The sequence below is a fragment of the Mobula birostris genome, chromosome 6, assembly GCF_030028105.1.
Source record: "Mobula birostris isolate sMobBir1 chromosome 6, sMobBir1.hap1, whole genome shotgun sequence".
NCBI lineage: Eukaryota > Metazoa > Chordata > Chondrichthyes > Myliobatiformes > Myliobatidae > Mobula > Mobula birostris.
The window spans coordinates 64903224-64921909 of record NC_092375.1 but is presented as its reverse complement, the minus strand read 5'-3'; the positions used below and the strand labels follow the sequence as shown (position 1 = coordinate 64921909).

General features: G+C 42.5%; 1 protein-coding gene across 5 annotated transcripts in view; it reads right to left on the bottom strand.

Annotated features, from left to right (window-relative positions):
- Positions 1–1889: 1889 nt before the first annotated feature.
- The window catches only part of LOC140199074 (ADP-ribosylation factor-like protein 13B), a 79609-nt gene continuing 62812 nt past the window's right edge, over positions 1890–18686 (bottom strand). For all 5 annotated transcript variants that reach the window (XM_072260542.1, XM_072260540.1, XM_072260541.1 and 2 more), the window contains 8 exons: positions 18052–18169; positions 17164–17377; positions 16905–17012; positions 14994–15123; positions 13497–13614; positions 12609–12822; positions 12351–12458; positions 1890–3886 (listed from right to left, as the gene is read on the bottom strand). In XM_072260542.1, the coding sequence (XP_072116643.1) occupies positions 3816–3886; positions 12351–12458; positions 12609–12822; positions 13497–13614; positions 14994–15123; positions 16905–17012; positions 17164–17377; positions 18052–18169 (1081 nt within the window). In that variant the 3' untranslated portion in view covers positions 1890–3815. The remainder of the gene's footprint in view (positions 3887–12350; positions 12459–12608; positions 12823–13496; positions 13615–14993; positions 15124–16904; positions 17013–17163; positions 17378–18051; positions 18170–18686) is intronic.

The following is an 18686-nucleotide window of genomic DNA, read 5'->3' as shown; positions in this document are numbered from 1 at the left end:
GCATTGGAGCATCCATACCAAGCTTTCCACTACAGATCTATTGAGATTGCAAGAGTCTTTGGTGATATACGAAGTCTCTTCAAACTCCTAACAACATGGAGCCATTGGTATGCCTTCTTCATGATTGTGCTGGGAAGCGGTCCAGGATCAAGTGAACAACATGTCCCACTTGCAGTAAACAATTGAGTACAATTGGGTGATGTACATTTTTTTGTATACAATTAATGAATAATGATTAAATTACCAAGCGGCCCACACATTAATGAGAACATGGACAGGGACAAAGTTTCATACCTTGGAAGGATTTCGCAGGATAAATATTTTAACCTCAACAGTATTATCTGGCGTTCCTTTCATACCACAAGGGTGACTGTCTTAAAATGCATCAACTAATGCTCCCATGGATGTCTTGTAAAAGTAACGGAATCAATCAGGGATCAGAGGATATAACAGGAACAACAAGGTCTTGAATACAAGGATAGCTGCAAATATTTTAAATTATGTGCAAGGAACAGCATTATCCACGTTAACTGCTACCACAGCAGTGGTATTTCTGCATTGCCAATGAGTCTCAGTCCAGATATAAACCCTTAAGACATAGTAGAATTAGGCCATTTGGCCCATCAAGTCTGCTGTCATTTCATGGCTGATCCATTTTTCTTCTCAGCCCCAATCTCCTGCCTTCTCCACATATCCCTTAATGCCCTGACCAATCAAGATTCCATCAACCTCTGCCTTAAGTATACATATAGACTTGGCCTCCTCAGCTGCCTGTGGCAACGAATTCCAGATTCACCACTCTCTGGCTAAAGAAATCTCATTTCTGTTCTAAAAAGACACCCCTTTATTCCAAGGCTGTGTCCTCTGGTCTTAGACTGTACCACCAGAGGAAACATTCTGTCCACATCCACTCTATCAAGGCCTTTCACCATTCGATTGGTTTCAATGAGGTCACCCCTCACTCTTCTCAATACCAGTGAAGACAGGCACAGACCCATTCAACACTCCTTATACGACAACCCCCTCAAACCTGGAATCATTTTCATGAACCTTCTCCAGCTTCAGCACATCCTTTCTATAAGGGGCTCAAAACTGCTCACAACACTACAAGTGAGGCCTCATCAATGTTTTATAAAGGCTCAATATTACATCCTTGTTTTTATATTCTAGCCCTCTTAAAATGAATGCTAACATCCTTACCAGACTCTACCTGCAAATTAATCTTTTGGGAATCTTGCACAAGTCCCTTTGCACCTCAGGTGCTTGTATTTCCTCTCTAGAAAATTGTCAAACCTTTCATTTCTTCTACCAAAGTGCATGACCATACACTTCCTGACACTATATTCCATTTGCTACTTCTTTGGCCATTCTCCAAATCCAAGTCCTTCTGTAGCCTCTCTACTTCCTCAGAACTACCTGCTGCTCCACCTATCTCTGCAAACTTTGCAAAGTCTTCAATTGTATCATCCAAATTATTAACATATAACGTAAAAAGAATCCGTCCCATCACAGACCCCTGTGAAACACCACTAGTCACCAGCAGCCAGTCAGAAAAGACACCCTTTATTCTCAATCTTTGCCTTCTGCCAGTCAGCCACTGCTTTATCTATGCTAGAATCTTCCCTGTACTACTATGGGCTTGTACCTTGTTAAGCAGCCTCATTTGTGGCACCTTCTGAAAATCCAAGTACACAACATCAACTGATTCTCCTTTGTCTAACAGCAAAATCTATTATCTTGTAAGTGATGAAATGGGAATGTAATTTGGAGTTGATTCAGGACACTTGATAGTGATCTTCAGAGATGTTTTCTGAATAGTATTCATTTTAAGGGCAAAAAGACATCAGTCTCCAAACTTATAAATATAGAGAAAACACTCTCCAGCGCTTTTAAGAGTAATTCTTTTATTTCAAAAACATCATGAAATTTTCAATTAAGAAATTGAGCCCTGAAGGTTACTAATAACCTATTAACATATCAGACATCAGTTTCTGAGTACAAGACATTTTACTATTTAGCTATTCACAGTAACAGAAATTTTGACCAGGGTGCCCAAACTTTTGCATGCCACTGTATTAGTTGTATTCTGTACAAACAAGTCACAGATTTAGCCCTAGATCATGACAAATATGTGGATCAGTGAGAGGGGAAGGTAAAGCAAGTGATGCCAGAGCACAGGGAACTATTTGAGAACTATCCATGGGATTTCAAGTGTGAATTTTGGAAAACAGCTTTGGTTTGAGTTGCAATGTTGCAATTGTTCATTCATATCAACTAGGTATTTGTGTGACAAAAATATGTTCAGGCTTATAACATATAACGTCCCTACTCAGCAAGATACCTGATGGTTGCTGACATTTGTACTCTAAATATGAAACAATGTCTTCAGGTGAACCAGGTTGTATTATTGGGAGAAGACAATATTTAAAGAGTTGGGACTCATCTACTGTACGGTTTCAGAAAAACAAAATTCATGAAAACTTCAAAATTTATAAATTTATGAGATGTACAAAATCTAACTAAGCACCAACTGCATTTGAGAAATGTTATCTTGCACTGAAATATATTTGGATTTGTTGTGATCATTTTAACTGATGAAACAATGCTTGAATGTTAAATGTTTCACTGAAGAACAACCATTAGGATTCAGTTACTGTATGAGAATATACAACTGTTAAATAGCTTTGTGATTGATGTAGTTTAAAAATACATACAGAAAGGGATATTGGAAAAGTGGAATAAAAACAATTCATGACATAATATATACTGTCGAGCTGATCGTAGTTGTGATGTTAACAACTTCTTTCTCAGAAAACACAAGCAAACTATCTCATTACTCTCAAACTGAAGTGACAATCATGGGTATTTTCAACATCTCATTGGATTCTAAATACAGTAGTTTTGAAAGTAAAAAGTTAATTCAAATGAAATTTCAATTTTACAATTTAAACCCATATGGTGCTTTATAATACAAAGCAATTTAACAGGAATCCTTTTAAAAACTAGTATTTTCTGAAACTTAATGATTCTTTATTTTGAAAGGTATGTAAAGTGCTTGAAAACTAAAGTGCTTGAAGACATCTTTGATAGATGTGTAAAGGTATTCAAATAGTCTCTGAAAACTCTTGATTGCAGAGTAAAATGGACTCTTCAGTTATGAAGATAAAGCTTAAATTGCACATATACCTTTAGTGATGACCAACATACCTATATTAAAAAGTGCTCTCTGGAAAAGCATATATCGCCATCTCAGAATGGGAAGCCCAAGTTCCAACTGTAACAATTCTTCACTTGACCATAATCAACATAGATGTGATTTCTGTTTGCTGAGAATGAACCACTTTAATGACATCTTAAAGTAGTTATTGGAGCTTAACCAGAAGCAGCCCAACAGTTCAAAGGTGTGTATACATTTTCCCTTCATTGACGTTGCCTGACTTATTGAGCTCCTCCAACTTTGTGTTGCTCCCGATTTCCAGCATTTGCAGTCTCTTCTATCTCCATTAAGCTCCGAAGACCTCATGGTGGTTTGTACTATATTAAAACTGATTTTTGTTGCAACTATTTTACTCTGCCAGTTTTCAGTAGGTCTGTAAAAAACTTTCCTCAAAGTCTGTCATTTTTTGCATTGCTAAAATACCAGTGTTTTTCAGTACAAAGGATCAATTTTTGGAGCAATATTCAATTCTTTTTCTTCTTAGTGGTAGGTCCCACAGGTCTTTCCTGATTTCATAAAACAACTTTTTTTATGTCATGACTATACATACAATTTTTTCTGTTTAAAGAGAATCACGACCTTCAGACCGCCGAGACCTTCAGACATCATCGGCCTCAGAGTCTGCTTCCTGAATTGTTGGTACTGGTGGCAATGGCTTAGTGTAAAAATCTGCAAAACAGGTTATATGGAAAATACACCAAGTTAATTGTAGAAACAATGAAGTTTTCTAAGTAGAATCAAAACTACAAAGCAATTGTGCCAATTCCATTTCGTCCGAAAACATGCCATTGAACTTCTGTGTAGGGAGTAGGTCGCCATCAGCAAGATATCTTTTATACATTTAGCCCTACTGACATTACGGGATAGTGTTTATGGAAATGAATAAACAGTCAACGTTTTGAGCTGAAACAGTTCATCAGGATTCAATGTCAACTGTTTATTCATTTCCAGACACTGTCTGACCTGCAGGTATTTCCAGCATCTGCAGAATCTCTTGTGTTACAGAATTTTATTGCATTGCTCTGTGCATTTCTCAACAAACCATGTTAATTTATATTTTGACACCTCAGCCAATAAATTATTCTCCAATGAAAATGCATTAACTGCCCTATGAGCAATCATCATATGAATTTTCAAACTGAGATCACTAAGGGCTTCATTTAGTTAAATATTATTAAAAATTTTTAAGGATGTTACAGGGGCCTTTGCTTAATTGAAGCCATGGAAGAGAGATCATATAATCGCCCAGGAACATATGTACCTGTGCAAGAGAGATGCGCATGGTGTGGAGAACTATATCTACTGTTTCTGTATGACTTACTATTAAAAAGACCAGATAAAGGGTGTAAACTTGTGGATAAATGTTTCATTTTCATACAAGTAGTGTTCCACTGTAAATAATTACAAGGACAATTAGGTAACCTGAAAGACTACAAGAGAATAAGATTCCTAATTGTTTATTAACATACTATGTTTTCCTTATTTCCGTTCAGTTTTCTGGAGGTTATGATAACTTTTACCAAAAAATTTACACCTAATAAGTGTACCTCTGCTGCAAGCATTGAATTCAGCTGATCTGCCAAAATACCCTATCAGGGGATCATTCAAGTACAACTCTTGACTATATTTATAGCAGAACCTGCTTTCAATAATGTCTACAATGGGATATACCAGTACAGCCAATTCTACCTTTACATAAAGTGCTACCAATGAAGTATGAAAATATAATACTACTATTGCTAGCCAGTCAATGCACATTGAGAAGACCAAATATAGATTTAATTTTGTTAAATATTTCATTTCAGAGCAGAGAACAATCCTGAACTTGGGTATACAAAGAGAAAGTACTGAAAATACTAAGCAGGTCAGGGAGCATGCTTCAGCTCATAACCTTCCATTAGAATTATGGAAAAATAAAGAAAGAAATCAAACATGTTTGAGAACAGAGAAGGTGGAAAGATCAAAAGGAATGGTTGTGAGAGGGTGACGACCAAGAGACACAGATGTTGATGCTGCAGGCTGAGAGAGGGCTTGTTTAGGTGCCTGGAACAGGAGCAGACAAAAGTTAGTGAACTTATACAGGAAATAAAACTACAATAATGTTGGAATTATGAGGTACAAAATATATCAATTGCTGGAAATTTTAAAAAATATGTAAATGCTCGGCAAGCTCCCCCACCAGCAAAAAAGCATCAGTGCCCTCCACTGAGCTCTCAAACATGCAGCAAAGCATCAATAAAAACACAGACTTGCAGTGCCCCAAAGACTACTCATTCACCCAGTAATTTGACATATCACATGTTCTCTCTCTCCCTAACAAGGAAAAGAAGGGTGTGTGGCGACCCACTTTCTGGCACACATGAACCGGCTCACAACAGCGCGCGCAGGCAGAGGGCCGGCCCCAAAAAGGGTGCCAGGCCACCTTCACCAGCAGGGGGAAAATCCCGCACGCAGGAAGGGTCTGGGAATATGCATTCCCCACAGCAGTCCCGCCCCAGGGAGGGCGGGAACGGGAAGGCTTTAAAGCAGGCCGCGAAGTCTGAATAAATGTCTTTCATCGCAACTCTAACTCACCGACTCCGTGTGGTTATTCTAGCGCTGTGTGTAGCACACCGCTACAACTGGTGACCCCGACGGCCCAAACGATATTTGGACCAGAGATGACCGACGCTGCATCTGTTCACGCAGTTTCGTTAAAACTGCCAAGCTTCTGGACGCTGCGACCCCAATTATGGTTTGAACAAGCAGAAGCATAATTCCACATTTGGCAGATAACCTCGGAGTCCACTCGATACTATTACGTGCTGAGCTCACTCGACCAGGAGACAGCTGCACAAGTTGAGGAATTTATACAGTCGCCCCCAGAGGACGGCAAATGCACAGCATTCAAAGCCCTGCTCATAAGGACTTTCGGACTCTCACGGCACGAACGAGCACACCGCTTAATGCACCTGGATGGTTTGGGAGACAGGCCGCCGTTGGCATTAATGAACGAGATGCTGGCCCTGGCTGAAGGACACAAACCCTGCCTCATGTTTGAGCAGGCGTTCCTAGAGCAACTGCCCAAGGACATACGCCTGCTGCTGTCCGACGCAGATTTCAGCAACCCCCGGGAGGTGGCGGCCCGAGCAGATGTGCTGTGGAATGCCAGGAAAGAGAGAGGGGCATCCGTCGCACAGATCACCAAGCTGCGTGCCCAACGACAGACCAGACCAGGCCCGGCAGCAAAGCCTACAAAACCCGGCGACGGGAATGAGGAGCCCAATGAACAATGGTGCTTTCTACCACCAGTGGTGGGGCACAGAGGCCCGCCGCTGCAGACCACCCTGCAAATTCCCGGGAAACGCCAGGGCCAGCCGCCACTGATGGCTACGGTGGCTGGCCATCAGGACAGCCTCCTGTACGTCTGGGACAAGCAGTCGGGACACCGCTTTTTGGTCGACACCGGAGCGGAGATCAGCGTCTTACCTCCAACGAGTTACAACACCCGCAACAGAGAACCGGGACCCACCCTGAGGGCCGCAAATGGCAGCAAAATACGAACCTACGGCACCCGCACGGTGCGGCTACAGTTCTGCTCCAGCCGGTTCACGTGGGACTTCACACTGGCCGCCGTGGCCCAACCACTCCTGGGGGCGGATTTTCTGCAAGCCCACAGCCTGCTGGTCGACCTGCAAGGGAAGCGATTAGTCCACGCCAAGACTTTTCAAACATTCTCCCTGGGTGAAGCACAGTTGCCAGCCCCACACCTGGACTCCATCACGCTGTCCGACGACGAATTCACCAAGGTCCTGGTGGATTTCCCATCAGTACTGACACTGCAGTTCACGGTAGCCATGCCCAGACATGGAGTACAGCACCACATCCCGACCCAGGGACCACCCCTCCACGCCCATGCTCGAAGGCTTCCCCCGGACAAACTCCAACTGGCGAAGGAGGAGTTCAAGAAGATGGAGGAATTGGGGATCATACGATGGTCCAACAGCCCATGGGCCTCCCCCTTCACATGGTGCCCAAGGCAACGGGGGGCTGGAGACCATGCGGTGACTACCGCAGACTGAACGTGGCTACAATGCCAGACCGCTACCCTGTGCCGCACATTCAAGACTTCGCAGCAAACCTACACGGCGCAAGGATCTTTTCCAAGATAGACCTCGTCCGGGGATACCATTAAATCCCGGTACATCCGGACAACATCCCCAAAACAGCACTCATCACCCCGTTCGGACTTTTCGAATTCCTCCGAATGCCGTTTGGTCTAAAGAATGCTGCACAGACTTTCCAACGGCTAATGGACGTGGTGGGACGCAACCTGGACTTTGCATTCATCTATTTGGACGACATCCTCATAGCCAGCAGTAGTAAGCAGGCGCATCTGTCCCACCTCCGGCAGCTCTACTCCCGCCTGAGCGAATTCGGCCTTACAATCAACCCAGCCAAATGCCAGTTCGGACTTGACACCACCGACTTCCTGGGCCACAGGATTACTAAAGACGGGGCAACCCTGCTGCCCACCAAGGTAGACGCGGTCCGCAACTTCCCCCGACCCAACACAATCAAAGGCCTGCAGGAATTCGTGGGTATGGTGAATTTCTACCACCGTTTCCTCCCCTCAGCAGCCCAAACCATGTGACCCCTGTTCACTCTAATGTTGGGTAAGGACAAGGACATTACCTGGGACGAAGAGGCCGCAGCCGCTTTCGTTAAAACCAAAGAAGCCTTGGCAAACGCTGCGATGCTAGTGCACCCCAGAACGGACGTTCCTACTGCCCTCACGGTGGACGCATCCAACACAGCAGTCGGTGACGTGCTGGAACAACTCATCGAGGGTCGCTGGCAACCCCTGGCGTTCTTCAGCAAACACCTACGACCACCTGAACTCAAATACAGTGCTTTCGACCGGGAGCTATTGGCACTATACCTGGCAATCTGGCATTTCAGGTACTTCTTAGAAGGTAGGCCCTTCACCGCGTTCACAGACCACAAACCACTTACCTTTGCGTTCATGAAGGTATCCGACCCCTGGTCGTTCTGCCAGCAGTGACATCTGTCCTACATCTCCGAGTACACGACGGACATCCGGCATGTCTCGGGAAAGGACAACATCGTGGCGGACGCACTTTCCAGACCGACCATACAGGCCCTGTCCCAGGGGGTGAACTATGCAGCGCTGGCAGAGGCACAGCAGGGAGACACTGAGATCCCCAGTTACAGGACTGCAGTCTCCAGTTTGCAGCGCCAAGACCTCCCCATAAGCCCAGGTGAGAGGACCCTACTAGGTGACATAGCTACCGGCCAAACCCGCCCCGTCGTCCCAGCAGCCTGGCACCAGCGGGTTTTCGAGTCCATTCACAACTTAGTGCACCCCTCCATCAGGACAACCGTCCTGCTGGTCGCCAACAGGTTCGTGTGGCATGGACTGTGTAAACAGGTCAGTGAATGGGCCAAAACGTGCATGCAGTGCCAAACGGCCAAGGTGCAGCAGCATACCAAGGCTCCGCCGCAGCAGTTCGAACCCACCCGCTGGAGGTTCGACCACATCCATGTGGATATCGTGGGGCCCCTGCCAGTGTCACGAGGAGCGCGGTACCTCCTAACTGTGATAGACCGGTTCACCAGATGGCCAGAGACAGTCCCGCTCACCGACACCACCTCCGAATCCTGCGCCCGAGCACTGATCGCAACCTGGGTAGCCCGCTTCGGGGTACCGGCCCACATTACCTCCGACAGGGGCGCCCAGTTCACCTCCAGTCTGTGGTCAGGTATGGCCAACCTTTTAGGATCTCAGCTACACCACACAACTGCCTACCACCCACAGTCGAACGGACTAGTGGAGTGCTTCCACCGTCACCTGAAATCGGCTCTCATGGCCCGCCTGGAGGGGCCTAACTGGGTGGATGAGCTTCCCTGGGTCCTGCTCAGAATCCGCCCGGCGCCCAAAGAGGATCTGCACACCTCGTCAGCCGAGTTGGTGTACGGCGCACCCCTGGTAGTTCCAGGAGAGTTCATACCAGCCCCAAGGGGGCAAGAGGAAGAACCCACAGCAGTCCTGGACAGACTACAGGAGAGGCTCGGTAACCTGGCCCCCATCCCCACTTCACAGCATGGACAGAGCCCGACCTGCGTACCCAAAGACCTGCAGAACTGTAAGTTTCTTTTTGTACGACAGGGCGGACACCGGGCACCGCTACAGCAGCCCTACGAGGGGCCGTTTAAGGTGATCAGGAACAATGGGTCCACGTTCGTGCTGGACATTGGGGGGAGAGAGGAGGTTTTCACGGTGGACCGACTCAAACCGGCCCATGTGGACTTGGCGCAGCCTGTCCAGGCTCAGGCACCACGGTGCAGGGGCAGACCTCCCAAACAGAGGCCGATCCAGACTGTGGACATTGGGGGAGGTATCGCCGGTTCTGGGGGCGGGGGTTAAGTGGCGACCCACTTTCTAGCACACACGAACCGGCGCACGAAACAGCGCGTGGAGGCAGAGGGCCAGCCCCAGAAAGGGCGCCAGGCCATCTTCACCAGCAGGGGGAAAATCCCGCGCGCGGAAAGTGTCTGGGAATATGCATTCCCCACAGCAGTCCCGCCCCAGGGAGGGCGGGAACGGGAAGGCTTTAAAGCAGGCCGCGAAGTCTGAATAAATATCTTTCATCGCAACTCTAACTCACCGACTCCGTGTGGTTATTCTAGCACTGTGTATAGCACACCGCTACAGGTGCCCCGTTTCACAGCAAGAGGGGAAACATAACAAACAACTCACTGATTTATGATGTTAAAAGTCATGACCGGCGGAAACAGCATTTACTGTTTCTATTTCAGATTTACAGCATTATCCCGTTTTCTTCCAATTCTGAGACAAACTGAAAGGATTAATAATCTTAAATTGTTGGTAGTTGAGTTTAGAGGGCTTTGATATGCTTGGTCAGGATCTAAGAAGCAATTCCTCAAACTTACATTGCCCATCATTTGAACAAGGAAAGAAACCAAAAAGGGAAATGATAGCTGAAATTGGGAATTTAATACAACAGGCAACTGGAAACAGAACATAAATGTTCTGTAAAGCAGCCAGCTAGTCTGTGTTTAGCTTTCCAATGTAGGGGAAATCACATAAGTGAGGTTTGAATGCATTTCATTAAATTGGAATTAGTCAAAGTGAATCACTGCTTCACTGGAAATAGTGTTTGAATCCCTGGATGGTGGCAAGGGAAAATGTCAGAGGGAAGGTTAAATGAGAAAGGGAATGGAACAATCCTTCTAAGTATAGTGAATTCCAGTTCATTGTGACACATCGGGACCAGTACATTTTGGCCCAATTAAGTGGCTGCCCCAATTAGCCAAAGTTTCATGGAAATAATTAAAAAAGGTATCAAAAGACAAACTGAGTAACAAATTATGTACTTAAATACAGAAAAAATTAGAATACTACATTTTTTCAGTGTTTCAAATCAACAACCTGCATTGGGGCTATGGAGAGGAAAGACAGCCAGTAAAAACACGAGAGATTAAGTTCTACGGTAAAAGTCAGCTGGCAATGGGTGATGGGTGAAGGATGAGCTCCCAGGTGCATACCATTTTAACTCTTCCTCCAATTTTGTCGACTACATTTGGTGCTGCTGATATGTTCCCTCTACATTAGTGTGACCAAGCACATGCAACTAATCTCCACAGCAGCTGAGCTCTGTCTGCAATGGCCACCCCAAGCACCCAGATGTGTGCCATTTCCTTCTCATTCCACACCTACTTGCCTTTCCCGTGCCTTCTCCACTGTTAGGGTGAGGACCAGAGGAACAACACTCATATTGCATCTGTGTAGTCTACAATCCAATGGGATGAATGTTGATTTTCCAGTTTCAAGTAAACTTCCCCTAACCCGCACTCTCTTTCCAATTGACCTCCAGTCATCCTTCTTCAGCCCCTCATCACTCATTTTCATCCCCCTCCTCCACCTGATTTCATCCCACCTACTAGTCTCAGATTTTGCCTACCAAATCGCTGCTTCCCCCCTCTTGCTCCAACTGAAGACCCCCTAATAGTTCCCATTATCTGCTTCCTTATTTATCAGATTTCAGCGCAGGTAGCCCTTATATTCCTGTTTATCACCTTGCTAGTCACGTCCACTTTCATTCTCCCTTCCCTCCACGGCTCCATTTTCCTTTTTGCTTCCAATTCCATTCCTCTCCCACCTCCAAACTCCCTAACCCCCAACCTGGCTCCATCTGCCCATCAGCCTTCATCAATCTTAGATCCACCAATCATTTACTGGCCTCCAGCTCACTTCTTCACCTCCCAATTTTACATTGGCTACCTTGCCACTCCACTCTTAGTCCTGAAGCAGAGTTTTCACTTGCAACATCAACCGTTTCTTTCCCCACTTCAGATGCTGCTCAAATTCCTGAGTTCCTTCAGCAGGTTGTCTATGTCTCAACACTCAATGATAATGGTGCAATAACAAATTAATAGAGATTGAAAAGTGAATATGAGGGGAAACAAACAAATGTTCCTGATACTTGCTTCCTATTTGACATTTGCTTAAAAATAGTGGTGTGTGGCATTTATTCTATTGCAAATAATTTTCTTCATTTTACAAACACCAAGCAATGAAATTTCAATTGACAATCGGGTGAAGTACATGGGGAAAAAAAATGGCTTTGAATATCCTGCAACACAATATTAAAGGACTCAGACCTTCATTTGGACAGTACAGTATCATATTCCTTCTTTATTGCTATCTCACCAGTAACTTGCTTCTTAAAAGTTCTGCTACATTACAATTATATAGATTTTAGCAAACACTTAACTGTTGCTGTTGTTCATCCATACTTGTTCAACAGACACAAAGCAACTGGTTGGTTTCTCCTGATCTGTGTTAATTTGAACTACCCAACATTATGCAATATATACAATTAGAAATCAGATTTTTGGACTGCGGCTAAGAAAGAGTAAAGATGTATTAACTAATCTTGTTAATAAATAACTATATTAATTTCACAGATAAAGTATTACTTATGTTAATCCACACACACTACTTAAATCCATGTATTCCTTTTAGTAATCAATTCATTTCAAGCAACCTGTTTACCGTCAATACATTGTTTCTCTATGAGTGTATCAGACCGAAAGTATTTTTACTTACCAGGCAAACGATGTACCCTTAAATTTCCAGAGGCATCACTTACATTGCCTGGTTCTACAATATTCTTTGTCTTCATACGAAACTTCTTGAACTTTTTCTTCCCTGTCACTGTTTAAAATACACAATTGTAAATATACAGCAAAAGATGAACATTTGAATGTGAAGATTGATACATAACATCCATTTTAAATTTGAACATAGTACTGCACAGGAATTTGACACACTGTTTACACTCTCCAAGCAACATTGTTTAATTACCAGAGTCTTGCATTTCCTGGTGCGATCCAGGTACTTGGAGCTTATCAGTTACTGCTTCTGCAGTGGCACCCAATTTCAGTGGCTGATCATTTGGAACAGTATCTCCGGTACTCTTTTCCATCTTAGATGGTCCCTGTTCTGCAATATTTAGTGGAGGTTCTCCATTAGGTATTTCCTTGTTCTTTTCTTTCTGCCCTTCGATTTCCTCTTCATTCTGACATCAACATAAACAACAAAAATCCTTTTAATGCACAGAATCCAACAGGGAAAGTGATTCATTCATGGTTGACAAGAGAAATGAAGATAGAATGAACTCCAAAGAAGCTAACAAAGCTGTTAAAATGATCTCAGGAACCAGAGCGTTTGGAAATTAATAATGCTGAACCATGAAAACGAGTTTAAAAGTTGCAAGATAGAATACAAGACCAGAAAGGTCTGAACATTAAATAAATTGTAGGATTAGGGGGAAAGAAAAAAGGAAAATACTTGTAATGGCAGGTTGAGCCCCTTACAGGCAGAGATAGGAGTATTTAGAAAGGAGCATAAGGAATAGCAGAGGAATTAATAATTACTTTGTACCTGTCTGAAAAATAGAAATAACACAAAAATACTGCCAGGTAAACAAACTAGAGAACAAGAAGTCAGGAGAGAATAAGAACTGGAAGAAACAGAATAACAAACAATAAAGTGCCAAAGGTGAAGTCAGTCTTTACTATAAACCTTTAACTACATTATGCCACAGTCACCACGAGATTAAAATTATCAGATTACATTAACGTTAACTACAGTTAGACATTACAAGCTGATGTTTATTTTAAAATTGAACACTTAAATGGGATACCCTTAAAAGTTGACAGGAAGATTTTGAGCAGATGCACCAATACCCACCACAGAAGTGACCTTGGGTAGTGGTTGAAAGGGGTTTGTTTGTGGATCTGGTTCATCACTGTCATCTTGATTTAACAGGTGTCCATCTCTTTTAGCATCTTCCCTTTCTTTCAGTTCTCTGCAAAGACATGAATGTTTAAATAATATCAAGGTCATCAGGTAGGATACAGAAGCCTGAAGGCTCACACTCAGCGATTCAGGAACAGCTTCTTCCCCTCTGCCATCCGATTCCTAACTGGACTTTGAAGCTTTGAACACTACCTCACTTTTTTTTAATATACAGTATTTCTGTTTTTGCACATTTTTTAACAACCTATTCAATATACGTAACTGATTTACTTGTCTATTTGTTTTATTTTATTTAGTATTAGTTTTTTCTCTCTCTGCTACATTTATGTATTGCAGTGAACTGCTGCTGCTAGGTTAACAAATTTCACGTCACATGTCGGTGATAATAAACCTGATTGTGATTTTCCTGTGAATTGTTTTTGCCTTCAGTGATTAGATTTTGAAAATTAATTCCTGGTAAGTGTTTGTGTTAGATTTATACCCATATTTCATTGTCTTCAGCTGTGAGACACAACTGCTCCTGACATGATAGTGGGATTTATGAGTTAACAACGAAGGTGTGGAGCTAGTCAGTCATTTATAGGCCAGAATGGTAAATATGGCAAATTCAAACCCCACCCCGCCACCCTGCCAGAGAGATACTTGTGTGGCTGTGATTGCATTTAATAGAATCAATGCCTTTTAGAATATAAGAATTTTGTGCACTAGGCATTAAAATAAGGACTCTAGATGTGACCCAGATTCATGTGAACTGTACATTGGTTATATTAATAAATATTTTTTCTTTAAATATTGCTCAATGCATATTATTTACACTTGAGCTTTTCCATAATTTTTAGAAATGTAAAGGTTGAATTTTGACATCTTAATGGACTAGAAACAAAGGGGACTGCCAGTGGGCAGCAGAACAAAAGTATCCTGCAGTCCAACTAGCAGAACCGCTTTGAAAACAGAACATAAACACAGCATTTTCAACATCCTGGCAAATGGTACTGAGTGAGTGTAGTGACAACACACACGGCTCAGTTTCAGAAGCAATATTTAAAGCCTCAATGCCAGCAAAACATCTATAGGATTTTAAAATCTGGCTGCACCACACCAAGGAAGCAGAATGTGGATTACACATGAATCAAGGCTGTCCCAGGATTGATTAACTCTTCACTGGATATGTTCCTAGGCACTCTTCGAGTGATGAAAGGAAAACCCCATTCTTTGAAAGAAAGAGAAATCTCAGATGTTCTGGAATGGAAAGTCTCACCCTGAGAACAGATGTCCCAAAGACAGAGTAACTGAAAGAAAGGAATAGCAATTTTAAAAAATGATAAGCTGGGGAAATTTCAAAGAGCTTGAAAGAAATGTTTCAAAAGTCATAATGTTGAAGATTAGAAATTTTTTAAGTAAGGCAAGCATAACTGTTTGGTCTTTTACCTCTCCTCTTGGATTTTTCGTACTCTTTCTGCACGTTCTCGTTTCTCTTGGTCTTCCCATGCCTTCTGCACCATTGTATCTCTTTCAACCCGTTCTTGAAGCAACAAATGATCTGCAGGTTGAGAAGTATCTGTTGGGGGAAAATATTTTTTCATTGTTTCAAATCAACAACCTGCATTGGGGCTATGGAGAGGAAAGACAGCCAGTAAAAACACGAGAGATTGAGTTCTACGGTAAAAGTCAGCTGGCAATGGGTGATGGGTGAAGGATGAGCTCCCAGGTGCATACCATTTTAACTCTTCCTCCAATTTTGTGGACTACATTTGGTGCTGCTGCTATGTTCCCTCTACATTAGTGTGACCAAGCACATGCAACTAATCTCCACAGCAGCTGAGCTCTGTCTGCAATGGCCACCCCAAGCACCCAGATGTGTGCCATTTCCTTCTCATTCCACACCTACTTGCCTTTCCCGTGCCTTCTCCACTGTTAGGCAAGGACCAGAGGAACAACACTCATATTGCATCTGTGTAGTCTACAATCCAATGGGATGAATGTTGATTTTCCAGTTTCAAGTAAACTTCCCCTAACCCCCACTCTCTTTCCAATTGACCTCCAGTCCTCCCATTTTGTTCCCTTTCATACATCCTTCTTCAGCCCCTCATCACTCATTTTCATCCCCCTCCTCCACCTGATTTCATCCCACCTACTAGCCTCAGATTTTGCCTACCAAATCACTGCTTCCCCCCCTTGCTCCAACTGAAGACCCCCTAATAGTTCCCATTATCTGCTTCCTTATTTATCAGATTTCAGCGCAGGTAGCCTTTATATTCCTGTTTATCACCTTGCTAGTCACGTCCACTTTCATTCTCCCTTCCCTCCACTTGGCTCCATTTTCCTTTTTGTTTCCACCACCATCCATCTATCTGCCTGCCTCTGTCTTCCAATTCCATTCCTCTCCCACCTCCAAACTCCCTAACCCCCAACCTGGCTCCATCTGCCCATCAGCTTTCATCAACCTTAGATCCACCAATCATTTACTGGCCTCCAGCTCACTTCTTCACCTCCCAATTTTACATTGGCTACCTTGCCACTCCACTCTTAGTCCTGAAGCAGAGTTTTCACTTGCAACATCAACCGTTTCTTTCCCCACTTCAGATGCTGCTCAAATTCCTGAGTTCCTTCGGCAGGTTGTTTATGTCTCAACACTCAATGATAATGGTGCAATAACAAATTAATAGAGATTGAAAAGTGAATATGAGGGGAAACAAACAAATGTTCCTGATACTTGCTTCCTATTTGACATTTGCTTAAAAATAGTGGTGTGTGGCATTTATTCTATTGCAAATAATTTTCTTCATTTTACAAACACCAAGCAATGAAATTTCAATTGACAATCGGGTGAAGTACATGGGGAAAAAAAATGGCTTTGAATATCCTGCATCACAATATTAAAGGACTCAGACCTTCATTTGGACAGTACAGTATCATATTCCTTCTTTATTGCTATCTCACCAGTAACTTGCTTCTTAAAAGTTCTGCTACATTACAATTATATAGATTTTAGCAAACACTTAACTGTGGCTGTTGTTCATCCATACTTGTTCAACAGACACAAAGCAACTGGTTGGTTTCTCCTGATCTGTGTTAATTTGAACTACCCAACATTATGCAATATATACAATTAGAAATCAGATTTTTGGACTGTGGCTAAGAAAGAGAAAAGATGTATTAACTAATCTTGTTAATAAATAACTATATTAATTTCACAGATAAAGTATTACTTATGTTAATCCACACACACTACTTAAATCCATGTATTCCTTTTGGTAATCAATTCATTTCAAGCAACCTGTTTACCGTCAATACATTGTTTCTCTATGAGTGTATCAGACCGAAAGTATTTTTACTTACCAGGCAAACGATGTACCCTTAAATTTCCAGAGGCATCACCTACATTGCCTGGTTCTACAATATTCTTTCTCTTCATACGAAACTTCTTGAACTTCTTCCTCCCTGTCACTGTTTAAAATACACAATTGTAAATCATACAGCAAAAGATGAACATTTGAATGTGAAGATTGATACAGAACATCCATTTTAAATTTGAACATAGTACTGCACAGGAATTCGACACACTGTTTACACTTTCCAAGCAACATTGTTTAATTACCAGAGTCTTGCATTTTCTGGTGCGATCCAGGTACTTGGAGCTTATCAGTTACTGCTTCTGCAGTGGCACCCAATTTCAGTGGCTGATCATTTGGAACAGTATCTCCGGTACTCTTTTCCATCTTAGATGGTCCCTGTTCTGCAATATTTAGCGGAGGGTCTCCATTAGGGATTCGATTGTTCTTTTCTTTCTGCCCTTCGATTTCCTCTTCATTCTGACATCAACATAAACAACAAAAATCCTTTTAATGCAAAGAATCCAACAGGGAAAGTGATTCATTCATGGTTGACAAGAGAAATGAAGATAGAATGAACTCCAAAGAAGCTAACAAAGCTGTTAAAATGATCTCAGGAACCAGAGCGTTTGGAAATTAATAATGCTGAACCATGAAAACGAGTTTAAAAGTTGCAAGATAGAATACAAGACCAGAAAGGTCTGAACATTAAATAAATTGCAGGATGAGGGGGAAAGAAAAAAGGAAAATACTTGTAATGGCAGGTTGAGCCCCTTACAGGCAGAGATAGGAGTATTTAGAAAGGAGCATAAGGAATAGCAGAGGAATTAACAATTACTTTGTACCTGTCTGAAAAATAGAAATAACACAAAAATACTGCCAGGTAAACAAACTAGAGAACAAGAAGTCAGGAGAGAATAAGAACTGGAAGAAACCGAATAACAAACAATAAAGTGCCAAAGGTGAAGTCATTCTTTACTATAAACCTTTAACTACATTATGCCACAGACACCACGAGATTAAAATTATCAGATTACATTAACGTTAACTACAGTTAGACATTACAAGCTGATGTTTATTTTAAAATTGAACACTTAAATGGGATACCCTTAAAAGTTGACAGGAAGATTTTGAGCAGATGCACCAATACCCACCACAGAAGTGACCTTGGGTAGTGGTTGAAAGGGGTTTGTTTGTGGATCTGGTTCATCACTGTCATCTTGATTTAACAGGTGTCCATCTCTTTTAGCATCTTCCCTTTCTTTCAGTTCTCTGCAAAGACATGAATGTTTAAATAATATCAAGATCATCAGGTAGGATACAGAAGCCTGAAGGCTCACACTCAGCGATTCAGGAACAGCTTCTTCCCCTCTGCCATCCGATTCCTAACTGGACTTTGAAGCTTTGAACACTACCTCACTTTTTTTTAATATACAGTATTTCTGTTTTTGCACATTTTTTAACAACCTATTCAATATACGTAACTGATTTACTTGTCTATTTGTTTTATTTTATTTAGTATTATTTTTTTCTTTCTCTGCTACATTATGTATTGCAGTGAACTGCTGCTGCTAGGTTAACAAATTTCACGTCACATGTCGGTGATAATAAACCTGATTGTGATTTTCCTGTGAATTGTTTTTGCCTTCAGTGATTAGATTTTGAAAATTAATTCCTGGTAAGTGTTTGTGTTAGCTTTATACCCATACTTCATTGTCTTCAGCTGTGAGACACAACTGCTCCTGACATGATAGTGGGATTTATGAGTTAACAACGAAGGTGTGGAACT